Source organism: Mixophyes fleayi, chromosome 10 (genome assembly GCF_038048845.1).
Source record: "Mixophyes fleayi isolate aMixFle1 chromosome 10, aMixFle1.hap1, whole genome shotgun sequence".
Lineage (NCBI taxonomy): Eukaryota > Metazoa > Chordata > Amphibia > Anura > Limnodynastidae > Mixophyes > Mixophyes fleayi.
In genome coordinates, this window is record NC_134411.1 from 104369907 (window position 1) to 104390497 (window position 20591).

Below are 20591 nucleotides of genomic sequence, written 5' to 3' on the forward strand. Positions count from 1 at the left end.
TAATAATCTGCCCCGGTGTGACCAGGGTCCCCCTCTAATAATCTGCCCCGGTGTGACCAGGGTCCCCCTCTAATAATCTGCCCCGGTGTGACCAGGGTCCCCCTCTAATAATCTGCCCCGGTGTGACCAGGGTCCCCCTCTAATAATCTGCCCCGGTGTGACCAGGGTCCCCCTCTAATAATCTGCCCCGGTGTGACCAGGTTCCCCCTCTAATAATCTGCCCCGGTGTGACCAGGTTCCCCCTCTAATTATCTGCCCCGGTGTGACCAGGTTCCCCCTCTAATTATCTGCCCCGGTGTGACCAGGGTCCCCCTCTAATAATCTGCCCCGGTGTGACCAGGGTCCCCCTCTAATAATCTGCCCCGGTGTGACCAGGGTCCCCCTCTAATAATCTGCCCCGGTGTGACCAGGGTCCCCCTCTAATAATCTGCCCCGGTGTGACCAGGGTCCCCCTCTAATAATCTGCCCCGGTGTGACCAGGGTCCCCCTCTAATAATCTGCCCCGGTGTGACCAGGGTCCCCCTCTAATAATCTGCCCCGGTGTGACCAGGGTCCCCCTCTAATAATCTGCCCCGGTGTGACCAGGGTCCCCCTCTAATAATCTGCCCCTGTGTGACCAGTGTACCCCCCTAATAATCTGCCCCTGTGTGACCAGTGTCCCCCCCTAATAATCTGCCCCTGTGTGGCCAGGGTCCCCCCTAATAATCTGCCCCTGTGTGACCAGGGTCCCCCTCTAATAATCTGCCCCGGTGTGACCAGGGTCCCCCTCTAATAATCTGCCCCGGTGTGACCAGGGTCCCCACGAATAATCTGCCCCGGTGTGACCAGGGTCCCCACGAATAATCTGCCCCGGTGTGACCAGGGTCCCCACGAATAATCTGCCCCGGTGTGACCAGGGTCCCCACGAATAATCTGCCCCGGTGTGACCAGGGTCCCCACGAATAATCTGCCCCGGTGTGACCAAGGTCCCCACGAATAATCTGCCCCGGTGTGACCAGGGTCCCCCTCTAATAATCTGCCCCGGTGTGACCAGGGTCCCCCTCTAATAATCTGCCCCGGTGTGACCAGGGTCCCCCTCTAATAATCTGCCCCGGTGTGACCAGGTTCCCCCTCTAATAATCTGCCCCGGTGTGACCAGGTTCCCCCTCTAATTATCTGCCCCGGTGTGACCAGGTTCCCCCTCTAATTATCTGCCCCGGTGTGACCAGGGTCCCCCTCTAATTATCTGCCCCGGTGTGACCAGGGTCCCCCTCTAATAATCTGCCCCGGTGTGACCAGGGTCCCCCTCTAATAATCTGCCCCGGTGTGACCAGGGTCCCCCTCTAATAATCTGCCCCGGTGTGACCAGGGTCCCCCTCTAATAATCTGCCCCGGTGTGACCAGGGTCCCCCTCTAATAATCTGCCCCGGTGTGACCAGGGTCCCCCTCTAATAATCTGCCCCGGTGTGACCAGGGTCCCCCTCTAATAATCTGCCCCGGTGTGACCAGGGTCCCCCTCTAATAATCTGCCCCGGTGTGACCAGGGTCCCCCTCTAATAATCTGCCCCGGTGTGACCAGGGTCCCCCTCTAATAATCTGCCCCGGTGTGACCAGGGTCCCCCTCTAATAATCTGCCCCGGTGTGACCAGGGTCCCCCTCTAATAATCTGCCCCGGTGTGACCAGGGTCCCCCTCTAATAATCTGCCCCGGTGTGACCAGGGTCCCCCTCTAATAATCTGCCCCGGTGTGACCAGGGTCCCCCTCTAATAATCTGCCCCGGTGTGACCAGGGTCCCCCTCTAATAATCTGCCCCGGTGTGACCAGGGTCCCCCTCTAATAATCTGCCCCGGTGTGACCAGGGTCCCCCCCTAATAATCTGCCCCGGTGTGACCAGGGTCCCCCCCTAATAATCTGCCCCGGTGTGACCAGGGTCCCCCCCTAATAATCTGCCCCGGTGTGACCAGGGTCCCCCCCTAATAATCTGCCCCGGTGTGACCAGGGTCCCCCTCTAATAATCTGCCCCGGTGTGACCAGGGTCCCCCTCTAATAATCTGCCCCAGTGTGACTGGTCCCCCCCTAATAATCTGCCCCAGTGTGACCGGGGCCTTTCCATTCTGGTGTTGCTTTGCTCTAGTTCCTCTCAGTTTCCTACTCCTACAGGAACATGACTCACTGGGTACTTTCCTTCTGTCGTACTCTCAATCCTCCTTTTTCAGCCTTACAATCATGTCCCATAAAAAGTAATTGCCAGAACTCCTATGTTTGCAACATTGTCCACAGTCACACAGCAAGACCAAAGCTGGGTGTAGATTCAGTACTAGACCCGATGGATCCTAGAGTACAGAGCACGGAGAAATGTTTTATATCCGTGTAATCAACTTCACTATGCTATTGTAAAATAATTATTTCTTAGAACATATATATTAAATCACTGTTTACATTGTACAATGGGTAGTGTACTGTCATCTAAACCCACAGAAACACAGCTTGTGTGTTTTAATATCATCCACTTATCCCCGTTTCCTGATGTCCGTCTTGGCGATGTAAATAGTTTAGGTTTTTCTACTTGCCAATATTTTTGGTCCAGTATTTCCCCATTCCTGAATCATGTGCTTATTGTGTCTAATGACAGAATATTACACAGATCTAAATTTCTAACTGCTCTAATAAACACCTTATGACTTGGTGTAAGATGTGGAAATGGGAACGGTGTCATACTGTAGATGGATGTCACTGGTAGAAAAGTGGAGTCCAAGCTGTTTGCAGGTGAAATTTGGCCTTTGCAAGCGGGAGTATATTGTCTGTCACTTGGCATGAGCTTTACGGGTGATAAGGTGACACATTAGGAATTGCATAAAGTAGTGTATACGCCCCCCCCCCCCCCCCCTGGAAAACAACGATTGTTGCCTGGACACAGTGCGGATGGTGATAACTTGGTTTATGCCACAAGATACTGAGGCTCCTGAAGTATCCATAAGGCTTGGGCTTCAGTGGACAGCCGCGTTCTCCTGGGTACTCCCTTAGATTGTACGCTCCTTTGAGCAGGGTCATCTCTCCTCCTGTCTTCACCACTTTTAACTCTGCTCTCCAGCTACCTTGCCCTCCTCCTCCCCGTTCCCTCTTGCTCTCTCCTCTCTGGGGGTTTCCCTGCCCTCCGTGCCCTCTTGGGCTCCGCCGTATGCGGGACTCTCCCCTCCCCTGCCCCTCTAGCTGTGCTTTGAGATCTCGGAGTTACTGTGCATTTTGTTTACTGTATCGTGCTGTCTCACCTTGTATTGTACTTTGTTTGTCCCTGTACGGCGCTACGGATACCTAGTGGCGCCCTATAAATAAAAATTAATAATACTGGTTCTGTTTTATGAGAAAGTTGCTGCCAGCTTCAGAGTCAGACGTCTTGATGCTGAAGTCATGTCCAGTCTTGTCTGCGTGTTTCACCAATGAAACATGTATGTGCATAACACGCAGGACTTATTCTAAAATCTGGTATTGCGTTGGTGAGCCCCATCGGTGATCACATTATAACTGGTGTCTGGTATCAACTCTTCTCAAAACATCTTCAGTTCAGATTATTATACGATCTTAGTCTTCTGATATCGGGAGGACTTGCTTAGACCTCTGTCTGTTGCATTTAGTTGGTAGATAAACCCGGGATCATGACAAATCTAGAGATCTGGAGACAATGGACTCCTCATCCTAGTGTACAATGTATCTGTAGGAGTATAAGCCTAGTGTTTAATCTGCTGCGGAGGTGGAACCATGCAGTGATGTGAGTGGTAACTTAGTGTACGTGATGTATACCTTTACAGAGCAGATGTGTCGTGTTCTCAGCAAGGAAAGAGGTTGCAGAACATAAGAATCCAAGTGATGTGTTTGGAGTCTGTAATGTAGCAAATCTCACTGACTGTACACTTGATACTGGCAAATTGCCACAATTAGGCCGCTGAGCACTTTTGGCAACATTGGGCTGTAAGTGTGATATGCCCCCAATAGAGGCCACATGTGTCCTCTTCCGACTGCAGTCATGAAAATACCCAGTCTTCACAATACCAGAAGATAATCGTGGTCGCTTTTGGCTGATACTGGTAGTAGTATGTTTTATCTTGTCCCTCGGTTCAGCTGTGCTAGAGAATAGGATATGGAGGATTTGTACACTGGGAGACAGAAAAGAAGCACAGCAAGGTGTCCCTTCATCTCCAGGTATGTATCCTGCCCCTATGCACAGCTTAGATATACTGATGTATACAATGGAGGAGACGTGTGGTGGTTGTGTAGTGCTTACTCCAACATGAGTGTGCAGGGAGCACCGGCTGGAGGACTACAGGAGTCAGTTAAGTTATTTCATTTGTTTTAATGAAGTAATGTGGAGTGGTGCCATATGCATGGGCTGATGTCTGCAAATATAGATGGAGGTGATACAGTGCAGGTGGGACCACTGTGAGGGTTGGTCCACATGGGCTTGTTTATGTCAGTATTCATGTTATATTTCAACATATGAGTAAAGTACTGCCAGACAACCTATCACATAATCTTCTCTCTGTGCACAAAGTAAATGTCTATTAATAGATGCTAAACTGGCATGTTTTACTATGTGTTTACCCCTCTCATTGTGTCTAGTGCTTTCTATCTTTGCCATTCAATGGTGTCTTGAACACCTTTTAAAAGTAGTAAACTGTTTATCCATAAACTTAATAGCATTTTGTGCACCTGAACTCATAATAAAAGAAAATACTTTAAAAAGTCACTAAACTTAAAATACAAGTTTCTTCTACGTGAGCTGGTAACATTAACAAATATACGTACAATTCACATTCCTAGAGAGCATGTTTGACCGTTATATTTGCTGTGTACTTGAGTGAAGCCTATTCTATTATCTTCCGTTTTTTTGGGACGGTTACAGTGTCTTATAATGGGATTAGGGACGATGTATGAAAATATCTCCACCACAATATCATTGGCTGAGAAAATCTCAGGTAATTAAGCTGGCGTCGCACACGGGCCGATAATGCTGGGAAACTGTGCCAATGTACGCTGCGGCCATGTTCAGGTAGATCTGGTTGCTGCATGTCAAGCTGCTAAGATGTATGAGCAGCACTTACATTTAGCTGTAGATGGGTAACGTGAGTCTGGATTATTGGGTTAGGGAATGTTTCCCAAACCCAGTCCTTACTGCCCCCTAACATTGCAGGTTTTCCAGGTCACATGTGAAATAATTATACCACCCGTGGATCTGTTGTCAGTCAGTAATGACACCTGTGCTCCAGCAGAGAGATCTGGAATACATGCCCTGTTAGGGGTCCCTGAGGACTGGGTCATCCGGTAGACCCTCACCTGCTCTGATTGGGCAGCATCCTACCAATTGTGATAGTGAGGTGGGGTCTGCCCTGTGGGAGTGGGTGGTGCAGTGATAGTGGGACCTGTTCCTTTTGGTATAACTATAATACAGCTTACAGGTGGGGCTGATCTTACTATAAGGGGAAACCATAATTGTGCAGGCTGGTCAGAGCGTGGCCTCCAGAACTGGAGCTTCCTGCGTGATGAGTGGGGTCACTGACCATAGTGACCATAGACAGACGTGTCGGGTCTCTGTATGGTGCACGGTCGGCTTTCTGTCACCTACAGTTAGTGTAACGGAAGCTACCTCTAATAAACTACAACTGTATTGATGAAGACATTATGTTCAATTCCCCATTACTGCCCATAATCTTGTTACCATATGGTACTGTTGAAAATAAACCTATATTAAATAATGGAGCATATAGTGAGCAGGCCCTGGCACCCCTGTGGTCTGTACCGCTACTCCACACTGGGCTAACTGGTTGCTAATGGTCAATATGACAGCCAGAATAGTAATGACAATGATTTCTCTTTAGCGCAGGTGGAAACGCCTCCAACTACCTTTGTTTTTGTTTTTTTGTAAAATGTGGAATATTTGAAAACTTGGTGCCATATATTTTTAATCAAAAAAGTATAGATTAAAAGTCACTAGTTTAAGTCTTCCTGCAAATGTAAAATTTTAGTCTTTGTCTAAAAATGAAGAACAAAGCTCCCAGGCCCTATATATGTAGATGATGTAGCAAAATTCTGCAAGCACGTTGCTAATGGATCAGTGCATAGCACTTTTGAGAGATATATATATATATAATTTTCTCCAGAAAACATGTCATCTAAGGTACTGAATAGGAATGTGCTTAATAAATCGCCTCTCCAAGTCTTAAAAAGCACAACTCTTTAATGTCCACCAAGTTGTCTGTTCAGCGATGTAAATAAATTGCTGTTTTACTGTATGATGGGAGCTGATATATTTTTTGATTGAATTGTGCTTTTGCAAGTTTTTTTATTTGATTTTAATCGCCTGTATTTAAAAAGCACAATATATTGAACTCCTTCCCACTTAGCATCTGAAACCATAATTTACTTGAGAGAGATCTATATAAATATCTGGCTCTCAGTAGCCGGTGTTGATTATCTTTATGTAAGAAGTGATGGGGAATAGAATGGAGATGGAGCAGAGTGTCTCTTGCTGGCGTCGGATCAGTGTCACATTTGGCTACAGTTATCTGGCCAAACTGGACAAGCCAGCTGTTGTCCCTTGTACTAAGCTGCTGGGGCAGCGCACACGATATCCATATCTGTAAAATTACCCCGGTCAAACATTCCACCCCCCCTCCTTCTTTTTTTTTTTTTTTTCTTAAATTATCTATAATGTAAATGGAGGTACTCTTGCCAAATCTTAATTGTTGGTGATTGATACACTTCGATCTACTACTATATTGTGGTTTCTTCTTGGTGACAGCATGAAGTCAGGGTGGGGAAAATCTTAGTCACTTTTGCCATCAACAGTCACCCTGATTACCGGAACATATCCAGCCCTCTTCCCCCACACAGGGATCTGCCGGCATCACCGCTCCTTTGTGTGGTGTTTATGGGGGTCCACTGTCACCTCCTTGACACCCAGGTGATGTCGTAAGTGTTCTTACTGTACAGCCAGGGACCTGTTCTGATAGTTCAGGAGACCACTGAGCCACTCACAAGCTGTTGCCATGCTAGCAGTGTTGTGATTGATATGTGGGGGAATCCCAGGGACTTCCTGCGTTAGTCACACATCAGTTGAGATTAATTAAAGCATTGTCCATTAAAAACACAAGTATGAGTGCACATGGGCAGTGTTCTCCCCAGAGAATTTTGCCAGCCGGTTTGCATGAAGAAGTAGCTGGGTGGGGGCTGTGTAATACTTTACAATAATAATGTAAAATGTTGGAGGTTATTGCCTACACCTGCCAGGACTGGTCAGACTGGGGGTCAGTGGTCTAACACACACTGCTGGCTGTAGTGCTCACATAGTGCCTGATCTAATAAGAGAAGCAATGGTTTATTCTGTTATAATAGGATTCTGTTGGTCTCCAAGAGACTGGTTACAAGTGAAGCACCTGGGAAATAGGTGCTGGGGAGAACACTGATGGGTATTCTTACATTTGCATGTTGGTTGCAGTGTTTAAACCAATGTGTGTACTTCGTGTTGTCATGTTTCATATGTGATTTAAAGCCTTGTTACTTGCCAATTCCTTTTTTTTAAATTTCAGACACTTATTTTGTACCCGATTGTCCAAGACTAATCTTACAAACACTCGTGTCCAGAGTCGGGGCAGATCTTATTGCGGATTCTCTGACAATGGAGAGATCTATAATCTCTCCATTGTCAGTCATGCAGGGATTGGATTGTGTACATTTATATTGCCGTCATGGATTTTAGTTGGCGTTGTTTTTTCATTATGGTGGTGTATCATATATTCCCATATACCGCTATCGGTGTGACTTTGCATGTATGGTAACATGTCATCGTGCTGAATTACTGAGAATATTGTGTACATGATATTTGCCCTCTAGTGACTGGAACTAGAAGGTTAAAAAGTTTTCCAATTAAAGTTTGTTGTTGAATAGACGTACATTGCTGTTGTTCTCCTTGCCATGAAGTAAAGTTACTTTATACAGGTGGACAGGTCTGATCATACAATAATGTGACTGTCGCCTCTTTCTGTAAGATGTTACTAATTCATTGTCTCTTCTGTGTACGCTCTATTCACCATCTCTTCCAACAACTCTTTTCTTTCTGAGGTGGGTACAGGTGTGGGAGAGTATTTGGCAAAATACTTTATTTCCTGGCCACACACATCCAAAACTAGGAGCTCGCATTTTAATTAAAAAAACGAGTACGCAGAAATTTTTGTAGGGGTACCGCATCATACTTAATAAGTGGCTAATGATCACTTGAAATTGGTTTGTATACCAAGCTCTAATCACCATCTCGTACATTGCATGCAACTCAACACATTATGTAAACTTGCTATGCCTCTACAAAGCCTGATCGTACAGTCTGTAACACCCCCCTAACCTTACTTGTGGATGTCATGTTACATGCAACATATCTCTTGCAGGTGCCATGTTTCTGACGGGTAGTACATGCTGAGGACCCTGTGCACACACTTCAGACATTGGCTCATTTAAAGAAATTAACCTGTCTGCAGAGACCAGAGGGGAATAATGGTGATTTTGCGCCGGGCTCGGCCGCCTGCTTCCGCCCCAACCAGCAATGAATCTTGACTCGCTTTCGCTGGCCTTGTCTCAAATCAGCTATCTTGTGGACAACCTAACCAAGAAAAACTACCGGGCCAGCCAGCTGGAAATACAACACGTAAGTGGAGCACGCACGTGTCTGTTAACATTGGGTCTTTGCTTCTGCGTCATGGTGTGTCTGACACGTGTCCGTACGAGGGCCAGGTACTGACTGCTGCGTCTTTGTGTATCTGCAGATTGTGAATCGGCACGGTCCGGAGGCAGACAGGCACTTGTTACGCTGTCTCTTCTCACATGTGGATTTCAGTGGCGATGGTAAAAGCAGCGGCAAAGATTTTCATCAGGTAAGAAGTGGTTGAGGCTCAGGATGTTATGTCCTCACCCTGCCTATAAATAGACTTGTATCAGATGTGGCTACTTAGAAATGTCACCATGAACAGGAACCACCTAAGAGAGGGATATCACTTTGGCCTGCTCATTAATTACAAATGGTCACCTTTCTTCTAGACGCAGTTTCTGATTCAGGAGTGCGCCTCTCTGATCACCAAGCCGAACTTCATCTCCACTCTCTCTTACGCCATTGACAATCCGTTGCACTATCAGAAGGTGAGGCCATTCTTCTCGGGAGTGAGGATAGCCATGGGGAATTTGTTGGTCATGTAGGTTTGGATTTCATTAATGTGTCTTCTGTGTTTTTAGAGCCTGAAACCATCTCCTCATCTTTTCGCCCAGCTGAGTAAAGTTCTGAAGCTTAGTAAAGTTCAGGAAGTAAGTGAGATGTTCCGTCTGGGACCTTGTTTCAGGACACCCGTCATGTACACAGACAAAGCTAAAGGAGAACAAAAAACCCCTAAACCACAGGCTGCTCTAAGTAAAATGCACCCATGTGTTTGTCTGACATTTGTTGGGATCTGGATGTGTCCTGACAACTCCATACAATAATTCTGCACATCCAGTGGCTGTTAGATTCAGTGTATCGAACATATGAAACCATTAGGCAGAGACTTCTACTGGCCAATTGAAACCTTTGGGCCTCCTAAGTATAATGTAGGGGTGTAAAGTCCAGATGGGGTCTGTCCTTGTTTAGTGTTATGTCTTCTAGACCCGGCAGACTTACTGAGCGCATAACATGCTTCTTTCAGGTCATCTTTGGATTGGCTCTTCTCAACTCCTCCAGCTTTGACCTGCGGGGGTTTGGTAAGTTTATTATGTTTCATATTGTTGCAAAGACCTGCGTCCCTTGTAGGTGGTGTATAATGTAGTGTATACACGGTAATGCACTGAGTGATGGGGTGGAGTATAGAGGGAGAACTGATAATGGATGTTTACCCGAACGTCTAAAATCTTCACATATTTCCAGGGCAATCTAATGAGCTGTGCATACCTGATGAATACACCCCTCCAGCCCCGTCATAAACGTCTTCACAGTAAAATTTGTTTCAGCAACAGAATTTAAAGCTGAAGTACACACATCTCGTGCCGATAAATACTCTGCTACAGTATATCAGTCTAAAGCAGATATTCGGGGACACTTGGATTTAAGCACAATTATTAGAGCTCTGTTCTCTGCAGACTTCATGGCAGCTTTCACTGAGCCAAATGCAAGAGCTTCTCTTTTGTGTACCCTTTAGTCTACTCATGTGCTATAAAGACTCTCCCGGAAATGTTCCCTCTAGCCGCGCAGTTCGTCAAGCAGAAGCTTCCGGACCTCTTGCGTTCTTACGTTGACGTGGACGTTGGCGGCAACCAAGAAGGTGGATTTCAAGACATCGCCATAGAGGTCCTGCACCTCCTTCTCTCCAATCTCCTTTTCGGCCAGAAGGGAGCCTTCGGGGTCGGACAGGAGCAGATTGTAGCTTTTCTCAAGACCCTGCGCAGAGGTATGATACGTGGTAACTTCCCGTGACGACATTGTTTGTTATATTTAGTTTTGTTACATTAGGGGATCGCTCTCCTGTCTTCTGCTTCTGTATCATACACTGTAGGGATCAGCTGTCCATGTATAACCTCAGTGGTTTCTTCTGATAACTGATTAATATGGTTAACGGGTACCTGTCGGCAGTGCCGGGTTTAACGTTTCCTCTAGTGGTCACAGCTGGGTGTTGTACCCTGGCCTCACCTGGCAGGTCTTAGACGTCCCCCTGAACATCTGCTCTGCCATGAGGGGGAGGGCTTAGGTTTATTTAGGGGTGGGGGGATTTCAGTTTCAAAGTCTTTCTTCCTAGACCTGACATGAGGTGGTGAATCCCATCTGGATTCTGACACGGATGTAACCTCTTAACACCTCATACATCACTGGTATGAGAGCCAGAATAGGAGACCTGATACAACTTACACTGGATGGAAGATCTGCCTCTGTATATTAACTATTCTCTGCTGTTGTCAGATTTCCCCCAGGAGCGCTGTCCGGTGGTGCTTGCACCACTCCTCTACCCTGAAAAACGGGACATCCTAATGGAGCGGATTCTGTCTGATTCTGGAGGGATCACTAAAACCGTGATGGACGGTTCTCTAGCAGACTTCATGCAGGAAGTGGGTTACAGCTTCTGTACCAGGTTGGTGTCGGAATAACCCTTCATGTATGTTGTAGAGAGACTTCTCTGTGTTTCAGTGCAGAATGTGGTGTAACCTTCTACGTTGTCGCTTTGCTCCTATTAGTGTGGAAGAATGCCGCAACATCATCGTTCAGTTTGGTGTCCGCGAAGTGACTGCTGTGCAGGTCGCTCGTGTCCTGGGGATGATGGCGCGGACTCATACAGGGCTGACGGATGGCATCTCCTTGCAGGTGAGACTAGTGTGTAAGAAGCCGGGGAGACTGGCGGGTGAGGGCCGCTTCTGACTAGTGTCTGTGTTTGCAGTCCATCTCGTCCCCTGGCAGTGGCATCTGGAGTGATGGAAAAGACAAGAATGATGGGATCCAGGCCCACACCTGGAACGTGGAGGTCTTCATAGATGTTGTGAAAGAGCTGGTGAGTGGACACCACGTAAAGCTCAGTGAGGTGCGAGGCGCTGTGTGGTGGTGACTCGCTATTTCCATTCTCTTTCTGCAGAATCCTACCTTGAACTTCAAAGAGGTGACCTATGAGCTTGATAATCCAGTGTTCCTAATCCGGGACAGCAAAGGGCTTCAGACTGTGGTGTACGGCGTTCAGAGGGGGCTTGGCATGGACGTCTTCCCAGTAGATCTGATATACAGGCCATGGAAACATGCAGAGGGACAGGTAACAGCGGATATGTGCAGCATGAAGTGGTCATTTTGCAGCCTCATTGGTGGCTGTAACTTGTGTTACTCTGTCTCCAGCTCTCCTTCATCCAGTATTCCCTGATGAATCCGGATGTCTTCTGCTTTGCGGACTACCCCTGTCACGCTGTGGCAACCGACATACTGAAGGCTCCCCCTGAAGATGACAATCGGGAGATTGCGACATGGTAACTCTCAGCCTGATATTGGTAACCTGGCTGCTTATGACTTAAAGTGGTGTGAACGATGTCGCTCCTGTTCTTCCTCTAGGAAAAGTCTGGATCTGATCGAGTCCCTGCTTCGGCTGGCTGAGGTGGGACAATATGAGCAGGTCAAACAACTCTTCAGCTATCCAATCAAACACTGTCCCGATATGCTGGTGCTGGCCTTACTTCAGATTAACACCTCCTGGCACACCCTGCGTCACGAGCTCATCTCCACGCTGATGCCCATATTCCTTGGCAACCACCCCAACTCTGCCATCATTTTGCACTATGCATGGCACGGCCAGGTGAGTGAGCTGATGGCCTGGATGCAGCGATGGTCTGTGTGCCTGTAGCCTAAGAATAGACATAACCTGACTCTACCCTTCCCTCAGGGCCAGTCTCCTTCCATCCGCCAGCTGATCATGCACGCCATGGCAGAGTGGTACATGCGGGGCGAGCAGTACGATCAGGCGCGGCTCTCTCGTATACTTGATGTGGCCCAGGATTTGAAGGTGAGGGATTTATCTTGGTCTTGTTATGGAGCAGACCTGTATGGTAGTAATTGTGTGTTTTACATGTTCCTCCCATATATGTGAGGGGTCAGGTGATCCCACTTATCTGGTGATCAGGGAACTTGTCGCCTTATATCTGATTATTGAATAATACGATGTGGATAATGTATCTTTACCCTCTTTCCCCCCATAGGCCTTGTCAATGCTGCTGAATGGTACGCCGTTTGCCTTTGTTATTGACCTTGCTGCACTCGCCTCCCGACGGGAATACCTCAAACTGGACAAGTGGCTGACGGATAAAATCCGGGAGCATGGGGTAATGCAGTAATATCATTGGCTCTGCTGTTTCACCCCCTACCATGGTGCTGGGAGCTGAACGTGTCGTCTTGTTTTCAGGAGCCTTTTGTCCAGGCCTGCCTGACTTTCCTGAAACGACGCTGTCCTTCCATACTGGGCGGCCTGGCTCCGGAAAAAGACCAGCCGAAGAGTGCCCAGCTTCCGCCAGAAACCCTGGCCACGATGCTGGCGTGTCTCCAGGCCTGCGCTGGGTAGGTTCCTGTCTGTGTGGTGCTTGTTGTAGTCTCTGTGCGGTGACTTTAAACCGTTCTCTACTCTTACAGGAGTGTGTCCCAGGAGCTGTCGGAGACCATTCTTACCATGGTTGCCAACTGTAGCAACGTGGTGAATAAAGCCCGGCAGCCTCCTCCAGGGGTTATGCCGAAAGGTCGTCCTCCCAGTACCAGCAGCCTGGATGCCATTTCCCCGGTACAGGTAACTTCTTCCCATAGATCCTATGCTGAGCTGATCTCCTGCCATCCTGTGTCATTCGTTCTACTCACCCCCTTGTCACTTTCTCCAGATCGATCCCATAGCTGCAATGGCCTCTCTCAGCCTTGCTGCTTCTGCCGCCCCTCACACACAGAGCCTTCCAGCTTTTCCTCCTAACCTGGGTTCCGCTTTCAGCACCCCTCAGTCACCAGCAAAGGCATTTCCACCGCTTACCACTCCAAACCAATCCACTGCGTTCAGCGGCCTCGGAGGGCTCTCTACCCAGCTACCAGGTACTTTTGTTGTCCCTCCACTCTGTAGTACATGGACTGTAGCTGCTGGTGTTTCTGTATGAATATGTATGACAGTAGATATGTTCTGTTGCCCTGTACAGGTGGGCTTGGCACAGGCAGCCTGACTGGAATGGGTACCGGAGGCCTGGGGCTTTCTGCGATGAATAATGATCCATTTGGACAAAGAAAACTTAGCACTTCTGGTGTCAATCAGCCGACATTCCAGCAGAGTGAGTTTACTGCAGTCCTTGGTCCTGTCTGGGTATATGGCGCCTTGTCGCAATTAACACGCCCTGTCCTCTCTTTCTAGCGGATCTATCTCAGGTGTGGCCAGAAGCTAACCAGCACTTTACTAAAGAGATAGATGATGAGGCAAATAGTTACTTTCAACGGATCTACAACCAGCCTCCACACCCCACGATGTCGGTGGATGAGGTGAGTTCCAGCCAGGTAACATTCTAGATAGGAGTTCTCCTAGGCCTACTGTGTTTCTCTGCTGCGCTGCATTTTGCTGACTCTGCGTTGTTTCTTGCAGGTGTTGGAAATGCTGCAGAGGTTTAAAGATTCAAACATAAAGCGGGAGCGTGAAGTTTTCAACTGCATGCTGAGGAACTTGTTTGAAGAATACCGCTTCTTCCCTCAGTACCCGGATAAAGAGCTGCATATAACTGCCTGCCTGTTCGGGGGCATCATTGAGAAGGGTCTGGTCACATACATGGCTCTCGGACTGGCACTACGTTACGTGCTGGAAGCACTGCGCAAACCTTATGGATCCAAAATGTATTTCTTTGGCATAGCTGCACTAGATAGGTTTAAAAACAGGTACGTCTTGTCTGATGGCTGCCCATCTTAGGATGTTAGTGCCCCCAGCTTTCTGTAACGGGTATGTCTGACAGACTGCTTCCGCTAAGCCCATCATTCTACTATTCTCCGGGCATCACATCCTGGAGATCTCTCAGACGACACATTTCCTGCCTCGTCCACTGCTCCAGGGTGTGGAGGATGAGGTCTATGGGTTCATTGGGTATTAGAAAGCACTCGGGTACCAGATGTATGTACCTGTAAACACAGCAAAGTCACAGCATAGGGGGATTCTTTGTCTTGGCTTTGAGAGACATTTAGTGTTTAATATTCCAGATGAAATCAAATAAATTCACTTTTTCATTTATATGAAAGGCTGTGCATTATGGAGGTGAATAAGATGCATGAAATGAAGGTTAATAAGTATCGCATATCCACAATGCTCTGCAGCAGCTGCCATGTAATGAGGGAGGGGCCAGTGATGTCACAGCAGCTCAAATGATTGTAGTTGCAGCTTTCTGACTCATGCATTTTTTGGGGGACATTGGAACCATGGGGTAAAGAGGTTTGTGCTCAAGGAAATCTCACCAGCTTAGTTCCTTAAGGTCAAGTTATAGCACAGTTGTTTTTGGAAGACTGGCGTGCACTGGTCCTGGAGGTAGCAACTCTCCTGTCCAGCCTCCATATTGTCCTCTTTTTGCTCCATGGAATCTTGTCTTAGTATTGTCCACATTCTCCATTTGAAGCTTTTGGATTCCATGGAAATTAAGGAAGTTTTCCTCTAGGCAATTGCCACGTTGAGAAGAGACTGAGGTTTTTTCCTCTCTAGCTCAGCAGGGACACTGTTCCTGAAAATGTAAAAGCCTGGTTGGTGCCTCCTCAGTTGCCAGGAACGATCTTCCGATGTCGGTCTTTTCCTTTTAAGCGTCGTCGGGCAGCGGTGTAGCAGCGGTGCCACGGTCACCTGATCATCTGTCCGTATGTTTACAGAGTTTTACAGACTTAACCTTTTCGTGTAGTTCTGGACAGAAGGTTTTCCCTGTTACCTCCGATAGGGCAGGTTTTGGAAATCCTCATAGTTCCTGTCCCCGATGAGGAAAAGGGATCTTTGTATTTATATTACTTTTCTCTAAGCCCAATGGAGGACTCGGGACACCTGACCATTGTATGACCGGAGTTTGTTGTTGGAGGACAATGTTCTCTTTCTACCTCTTCAGTATTGTTGCTGAGTTAGAGAAATAACCAACTTGCTCCCGGATGGGGGATATTGAGAGGGAGGAACACTGATGTCAATGACATTGTTAATGTGCCTGAACTCCTGCACCACCTCTCATGGTTCCAGTGTCCCCAATGATAAGGATTTAATGTGAACCAAAAATGCCTTTACCATATCCCATCAGGCCACTGTAATAATGCTGTGGGAGGAGCTTCAGCTGTATATAATGAAGGGGGACGTGTAATACTTTATCATAGTGCAATGTATAGTCATGGTTCATTTCTGGAAACATATATTTGAACGTCAGGAGCTTGTACTGTACTTACGTTATACTATTTGCTAAGAGTCTGGTGCTGCCGGCTGTTCAGTTGCTGGTAAAGTAAATGTAGATTATAGGATAAAACATTGTGATATTAAATCCATATTACTGACAGCTTTACCTTGTGTGGAGCCTTCTATCTGTGTGTGGTCCTGGGAGCTGGATGATCTCAGTAACCTCTGTTTGATTCCTAGATTGAAAGACTACCCCCAGTATTGTCAGCACTTGGCTTCCATTAGTCACTTTATCCAGTTTCCTCATCACTTGCAGGAGGTGAGTGTCGCCACCTGGTGGTATTACTGGTACATTGTCTGTGTCTTGTCTGACTGACGTATGTCTCCCTTGCTCAGTACATCGAGTATGGCCAGCAGTCCCGGGACCCTCCAGTTAAGATGCAGGGTTCCATCACCACGCCAGGCAGCATTGCACTCTCCCAGGCCCAGACCCCAGCCAAAGCTCCTCTTCCTGGTCCTGTCAGCACCAACGCGGTCACCACGTCTACTCCTACGACCTCAGCCAAAACTATCACCATCACCAGGCCCACCGGGGTCAGCTTTAAGAAGGATGTACCGGTAAGACCACTTGCCAGAAGCTGTGTTTCCAGCGTCTCTTATGTGTGGGTGAAAGATGCAATGTGACTGGGTTCTGATTGTTCCATCTCACACGTCTTCCCCTTTTCAGCCATCTATCAACACAACAAACATAGACACGCTGCTGGTGGCGACCGATCAGACAGAAAGCATTGTGGAGCCGCCAGAGAGTGTGCAGGAGAAGATTGCTTTCATCTTCAACAACCTGTCCCAGTCCAACATGACGCAGAAGGTGAGAGGGGAGTGGGCAGGAAAGGTGCCAATTACATTGTAATGATCTTGGTGTATGTGTCCCACATAGACATCCCTCTAGACTATACACAAAAACTAAAGATGATGGCGATTCAACTACCAAACTTTGCAATTGGTTCTGAAGGAGTCTTACTCTGCCACCCTGTTATTGAGCGCACCTACTGGTGTTATGAAGCCACCGGACACTAAGTGCCAACTGTGCAGCCAGACGTAGAATATTCGCTGCCATCACCCCTGTGACAGGATGGGCCGCCTATGCCACCTGTCTGTTGCTGGGAACCGGCTGGGCCTACTTTGCCACCGTTCCCTTTCGTTATCCCAAATGCGCCCTTTTACCGCAGTAGGAGGGGCTTACAATGCTGCCACCACTGAGCTCCTTCTGGGTCACTGACTCTGCTAGTCCACCACGTTGCTGGTGTACCCAGCTGGTAACTACGGACCTCTTACTATGGATCTGGGTTGCTGTGAATGTATTCTCTTACCCCCCCCCCCCCCCCCTCCTCCCCTGGCCTATCACACTAACCAGGGCTGCTGGGTAGCGGGCAGAGCGGTGGTACTGGAAACGCTTTGGTCCAAACCTCAGACACAGCCGGAGAACGGATTAGATTTAGGGTCTAATCTGCAGGTCACAGGAATACAGCGATATTAAAGATGTTTCCAAGCAGGTCTTGAGGCAAGATGTTTATTTGCTCTCACTGGTTAGAGGTCCCAATCATCAGGTCAGTTGATATCAGAAGAACAAGTTTCAAGTACAAGCTGATGCCTTTTATACAGTTCAGAAATAGTCTATTTTTAGAATCAGGATGTACCCTGCTTCCCAAAACATGGATTTACATGTATTTCAAGGCTAACAAAATTTACTTATCTATGAAATTCACTCTGGGCAAAAGGCCACACAGTAACGACCCCCTGATGGGCCTTTGGCCAGAGCAGGCATGACACTTCATCACAAAACTTCGTTTGCACTTCCTGCTATCGGACTCCCTTCCACGTGTCCTAATTGGAGGTTTCCACAAGCAACCTTACTAAATACATCCCAATACACCTAAGACCTCCATCCACAATGGCCTATTGTATCAGAAATAAGGCATATCCTTTAGTAAGATGAAAACCGGAAAAAAACGTTTCTACCCTGGTCTCAGAAATAACGATTTCCTATCTCAGAATATATACAATATTAAAAATAAGTGCATTGGCAGTTTATATAAATCAGCTGGGAGATATAATCTATAAATCTCCTGCTCAAACTACTTCCAGGGCTATTATCCCTGAAGTGTGGTGCTGCTTCATATCCAAAAATGGCTCCAGGAGGGATAGTTCCCAGCCCTCAGGGCAGCGTATTACAAAAGCCTCCCTGCGTCTGTCAGGGTATATATGGCACTGTTTATCTTCTGTTCTGTGACAGGTGGAAGAGCTGAAGGAGACTGTGAAAGATGAATTCATGCCCTGGGTGTCTCAGTATTTGGTGATGAAAAGAGTCAGCATTGAGCTGAACTTCCACAGCTTATACTCCAATTTCCTGGATGCTTTAAAACACCTGGAGTTCAATAAGATGGTCCTAGCGGAAACCTACAGGAATATCAAGGTATCCAGCGTTTGTTTCTTTGTCTGTCTGTTTATCTCTCTCTAGTCAGGTCACTAATCACTGAGTTCTCTACCAGGTTCTGCTGACCTCTGACAAAGCTGCCGCAAACTTCTCTGACCGCTCTCTGCTGAAGAACCTGGGTCACTGGCTGGGAATGATTACCTTGGCCAAGAACAAGCCCATCTTGCACACGGTTAGTAGGAGAACATCACTCCCAAGGATGTCTGGGCAGTACGGTGGCTCAGTGGTTAGTACTTCTGCCTCACAGCACTGGGGTCATGAGTTAAATTCCCGACCATGGTCTTATCTGTGTGGAGTTTGTATGTTCTCCCTGTGTTTGCGTGGGTTTCCTCCGGGTGTTCCGGTTTCCTCCCACAATCAACCTACCAGTATGTTTTTGGATTGGCTGCTATCAATTTGACCCTTGTCTGTCTGTTTCTGTCTCCCTCTCTGTTTGTCTGCGTGTGTATGTTAGGGAATTTAGACTGTAAGCCCCAATGGGGCAGGTACTGATGTGAGTGAGTTCTCTGTACAGCGCAGCGGAATCAGTGGTGCTATATAAATAAATGGTGGTGTCTGCTGGCCATAGTCTGGTCTTGCTGTTCTCAGCCCCTGTTTTGTTTTCTCTAGGACCTGGATGTAAAGTCCTTGCTGCTGGAAGCCTACATGAAGGGACAGCAGGAGCTGCTCTATGTTGTGCCTTTTGTTGCCAAAGTTTTGGAGTCCAGCATCAGGAGTGTGGTATGTAAGAAGTGGAGTATATGATCTATGTTCATCTGCAGAGGGCAGAGCATGGACTCTGAGACACCACTTCTACAGGGAGGTGGGATATCTACTTGTGGGGTGGGAGCCTGCAGGTTTAGTACAGCCCACTTGGAGTTGGGCCCCGGAAGCCAGGAGACACTAGTGATTACCTGTTATTCCCCAACAGAGGCATTGCGTGGCAGTTGACCCCTCTTTACCTCCAGAGGAAGAGTGAGGTCTAAAGGATAATTCCTCCCTAAACTCCCCGCCCAGGGAATGCATCATTAAAGCTGAATTAACATGTCGTAGGAAAGACTGGAACAATACTCCTCCTTGTGCGCTTTCCCTAACTGCTTCCAGCGCTTGCTCCGCCTCTTACCTCCATGTTTTTACAAGTGAATGCCTCTGTCGGGCTTATACAGGGCAGTACTGCCCCTTCTGTCCCAGCGCTCCCTGTATTGTTAGCTCTGTTCATGAATGCGGATCCTGCTTGTCGGTTCAGGTTCATCAGACCGCTGTCTGTCCGTCCCACAATACACATTCCCTTATGTCTGTGGGTCAGCTATGTCCTGAATAGGAAGTTTTCCTGGTTAGAAGGGGGGTTTGTGGTTCCTTTATAGCCACTGGTTTCTTGACCTCACATCCTGGCTTTGCTAATGGAGACAGTGCTGCTTCCTGTACTAGTGGTGTCTGGTTAAAGCTCTAGTACTGGAGTGTCTGCTTCCCCTGCAGCAGGAACTGATTTGTCTGCACTGACATTATGGGCCACCAAAAGAGAAGGATCTAATGGAAAGTGCACTTCTCCCTTATGACTTTGTTTTTCTTGTTCACAGGTTTTCAGACCCCCAAATCCATGGACCATGGGCATTATGAATGTATTGGCAGAGCTTCACCAAGAGCACGACTTGAAAGTGAGTGAAACTGTGAAATCCTGTCTTGTCCAGGAGATGTCCCCGTTCCTTCCCTTGTCTGACGTTGCTTCTCACCCCTCCAGCTGAATCTGAAGTTTGAGATTGAGGTTCTGTGTAAAAATCTGGCCATCGACATCAATGACTTGAAGCCTGGCAGCCTCTTGAAAGACAAGGACCGGCTGAAGTCTCTGGATGAGCAGCTTTCTGCCCCCAAGAAAGATGTGAAACAGCCGGAGGAGCTTCTTCCCCCGATCACCAGTGCCAACGAATACGCCATCCGCACGGCTGGTAAACTCTGGGCTTCAGTTGAGAAACAGGAGTCGGATGCGGTATTTACAGGTAAGAGCTGCCATGTCCGCTGATCACTCTCTAAACAACCTGAACTTTGTGTAATGAATTCTGTTTCCAGCCACAGCCACCGCGCCACCGCCCAGCACCACCTGCACAGTTACTGTACCGCCCCAGTACAGCTACCATGATATCCATATCTATTCCCTGGCTGGACTAGCGCCACACATCACGCTCAATCCCACGGTGAGTGTCCTCTCCCTAGACGGCTCCCTGTATCCCGTAATCTCGTGAATGACGCTCATAGTGTAATAA

The 20591-nt window shown here is 47.7% G+C and overlaps 1 protein-coding gene across 3 annotated transcripts in view; it reads left to right on the forward strand.

Moving 5' to 3' along the window:
• CNOT1 (CCR4-NOT transcription complex subunit 1) overlaps positions 1 to 20591 on the forward strand; it is a 29294-nt gene that overhangs the window by 1255 nt on the left and 7448 nt on the right. The window contains exons 2-30 of one of the 3 annotated variants that reach the window (XM_075189423.1): positions 8412 to 8668; positions 8787 to 8894; positions 9058 to 9156; positions 9250 to 9318; positions 9693 to 9747; positions 10182 to 10430; positions 10937 to 11105; positions 11209 to 11335; positions 11409 to 11519; positions 11601 to 11771; positions 11852 to 11979; positions 12062 to 12302; positions 12390 to 12509; positions 12703 to 12825; positions 12906 to 13057; positions 13130 to 13274; positions 13369 to 13570; positions 13672 to 13800; positions 13881 to 14005; positions 14106 to 14392; positions 16101 to 16179; positions 16257 to 16478; positions 16588 to 16728; positions 18154 to 18333; positions 18410 to 18526; positions 18964 to 19074; positions 19911 to 19988; positions 20072 to 20327; positions 20398 to 20522. In XM_075189423.1, coding sequence (XP_075045524.1) covers positions 8567 to 8668; positions 8787 to 8894; positions 9058 to 9156; positions 9250 to 9318; positions 9693 to 9747; positions 10182 to 10430; positions 10937 to 11105; positions 11209 to 11335; positions 11409 to 11519; positions 11601 to 11771; positions 11852 to 11979; positions 12062 to 12302; positions 12390 to 12509; positions 12703 to 12825; positions 12906 to 13057; positions 13130 to 13274; positions 13369 to 13570; positions 13672 to 13800; positions 13881 to 14005; positions 14106 to 14392; positions 16101 to 16179; positions 16257 to 16478; positions 16588 to 16728; positions 18154 to 18333; positions 18410 to 18526; positions 18964 to 19074; positions 19911 to 19988; positions 20072 to 20327; positions 20398 to 20522 — 4221 coding nt within the window. In that variant the 5' untranslated portion in view covers positions 8412 to 8566. Of the gene's footprint in view, positions 1 to 8411; positions 8669 to 8786; positions 8895 to 9057; positions 9157 to 9249; positions 9319 to 9692; positions 9748 to 10181; positions 10431 to 10936; positions 11106 to 11208; positions 11336 to 11408; positions 11520 to 11600; positions 11772 to 11851; positions 11980 to 12061; positions 12303 to 12389; positions 12510 to 12702; positions 12826 to 12905; positions 13058 to 13129; positions 13281 to 13368; positions 13571 to 13671; positions 13801 to 13880; positions 14006 to 14105; positions 14393 to 16100; positions 16180 to 16256; positions 16479 to 16587; positions 16729 to 18153; positions 18334 to 18409; positions 18527 to 18963; positions 19075 to 19910; positions 19989 to 20071; positions 20328 to 20397; positions 20523 to 20591 lie in introns of all 3 variants that reach the window. The other 2 variants (XM_075189422.1, XM_075189424.1) reach the window with 2 other exon arrangements.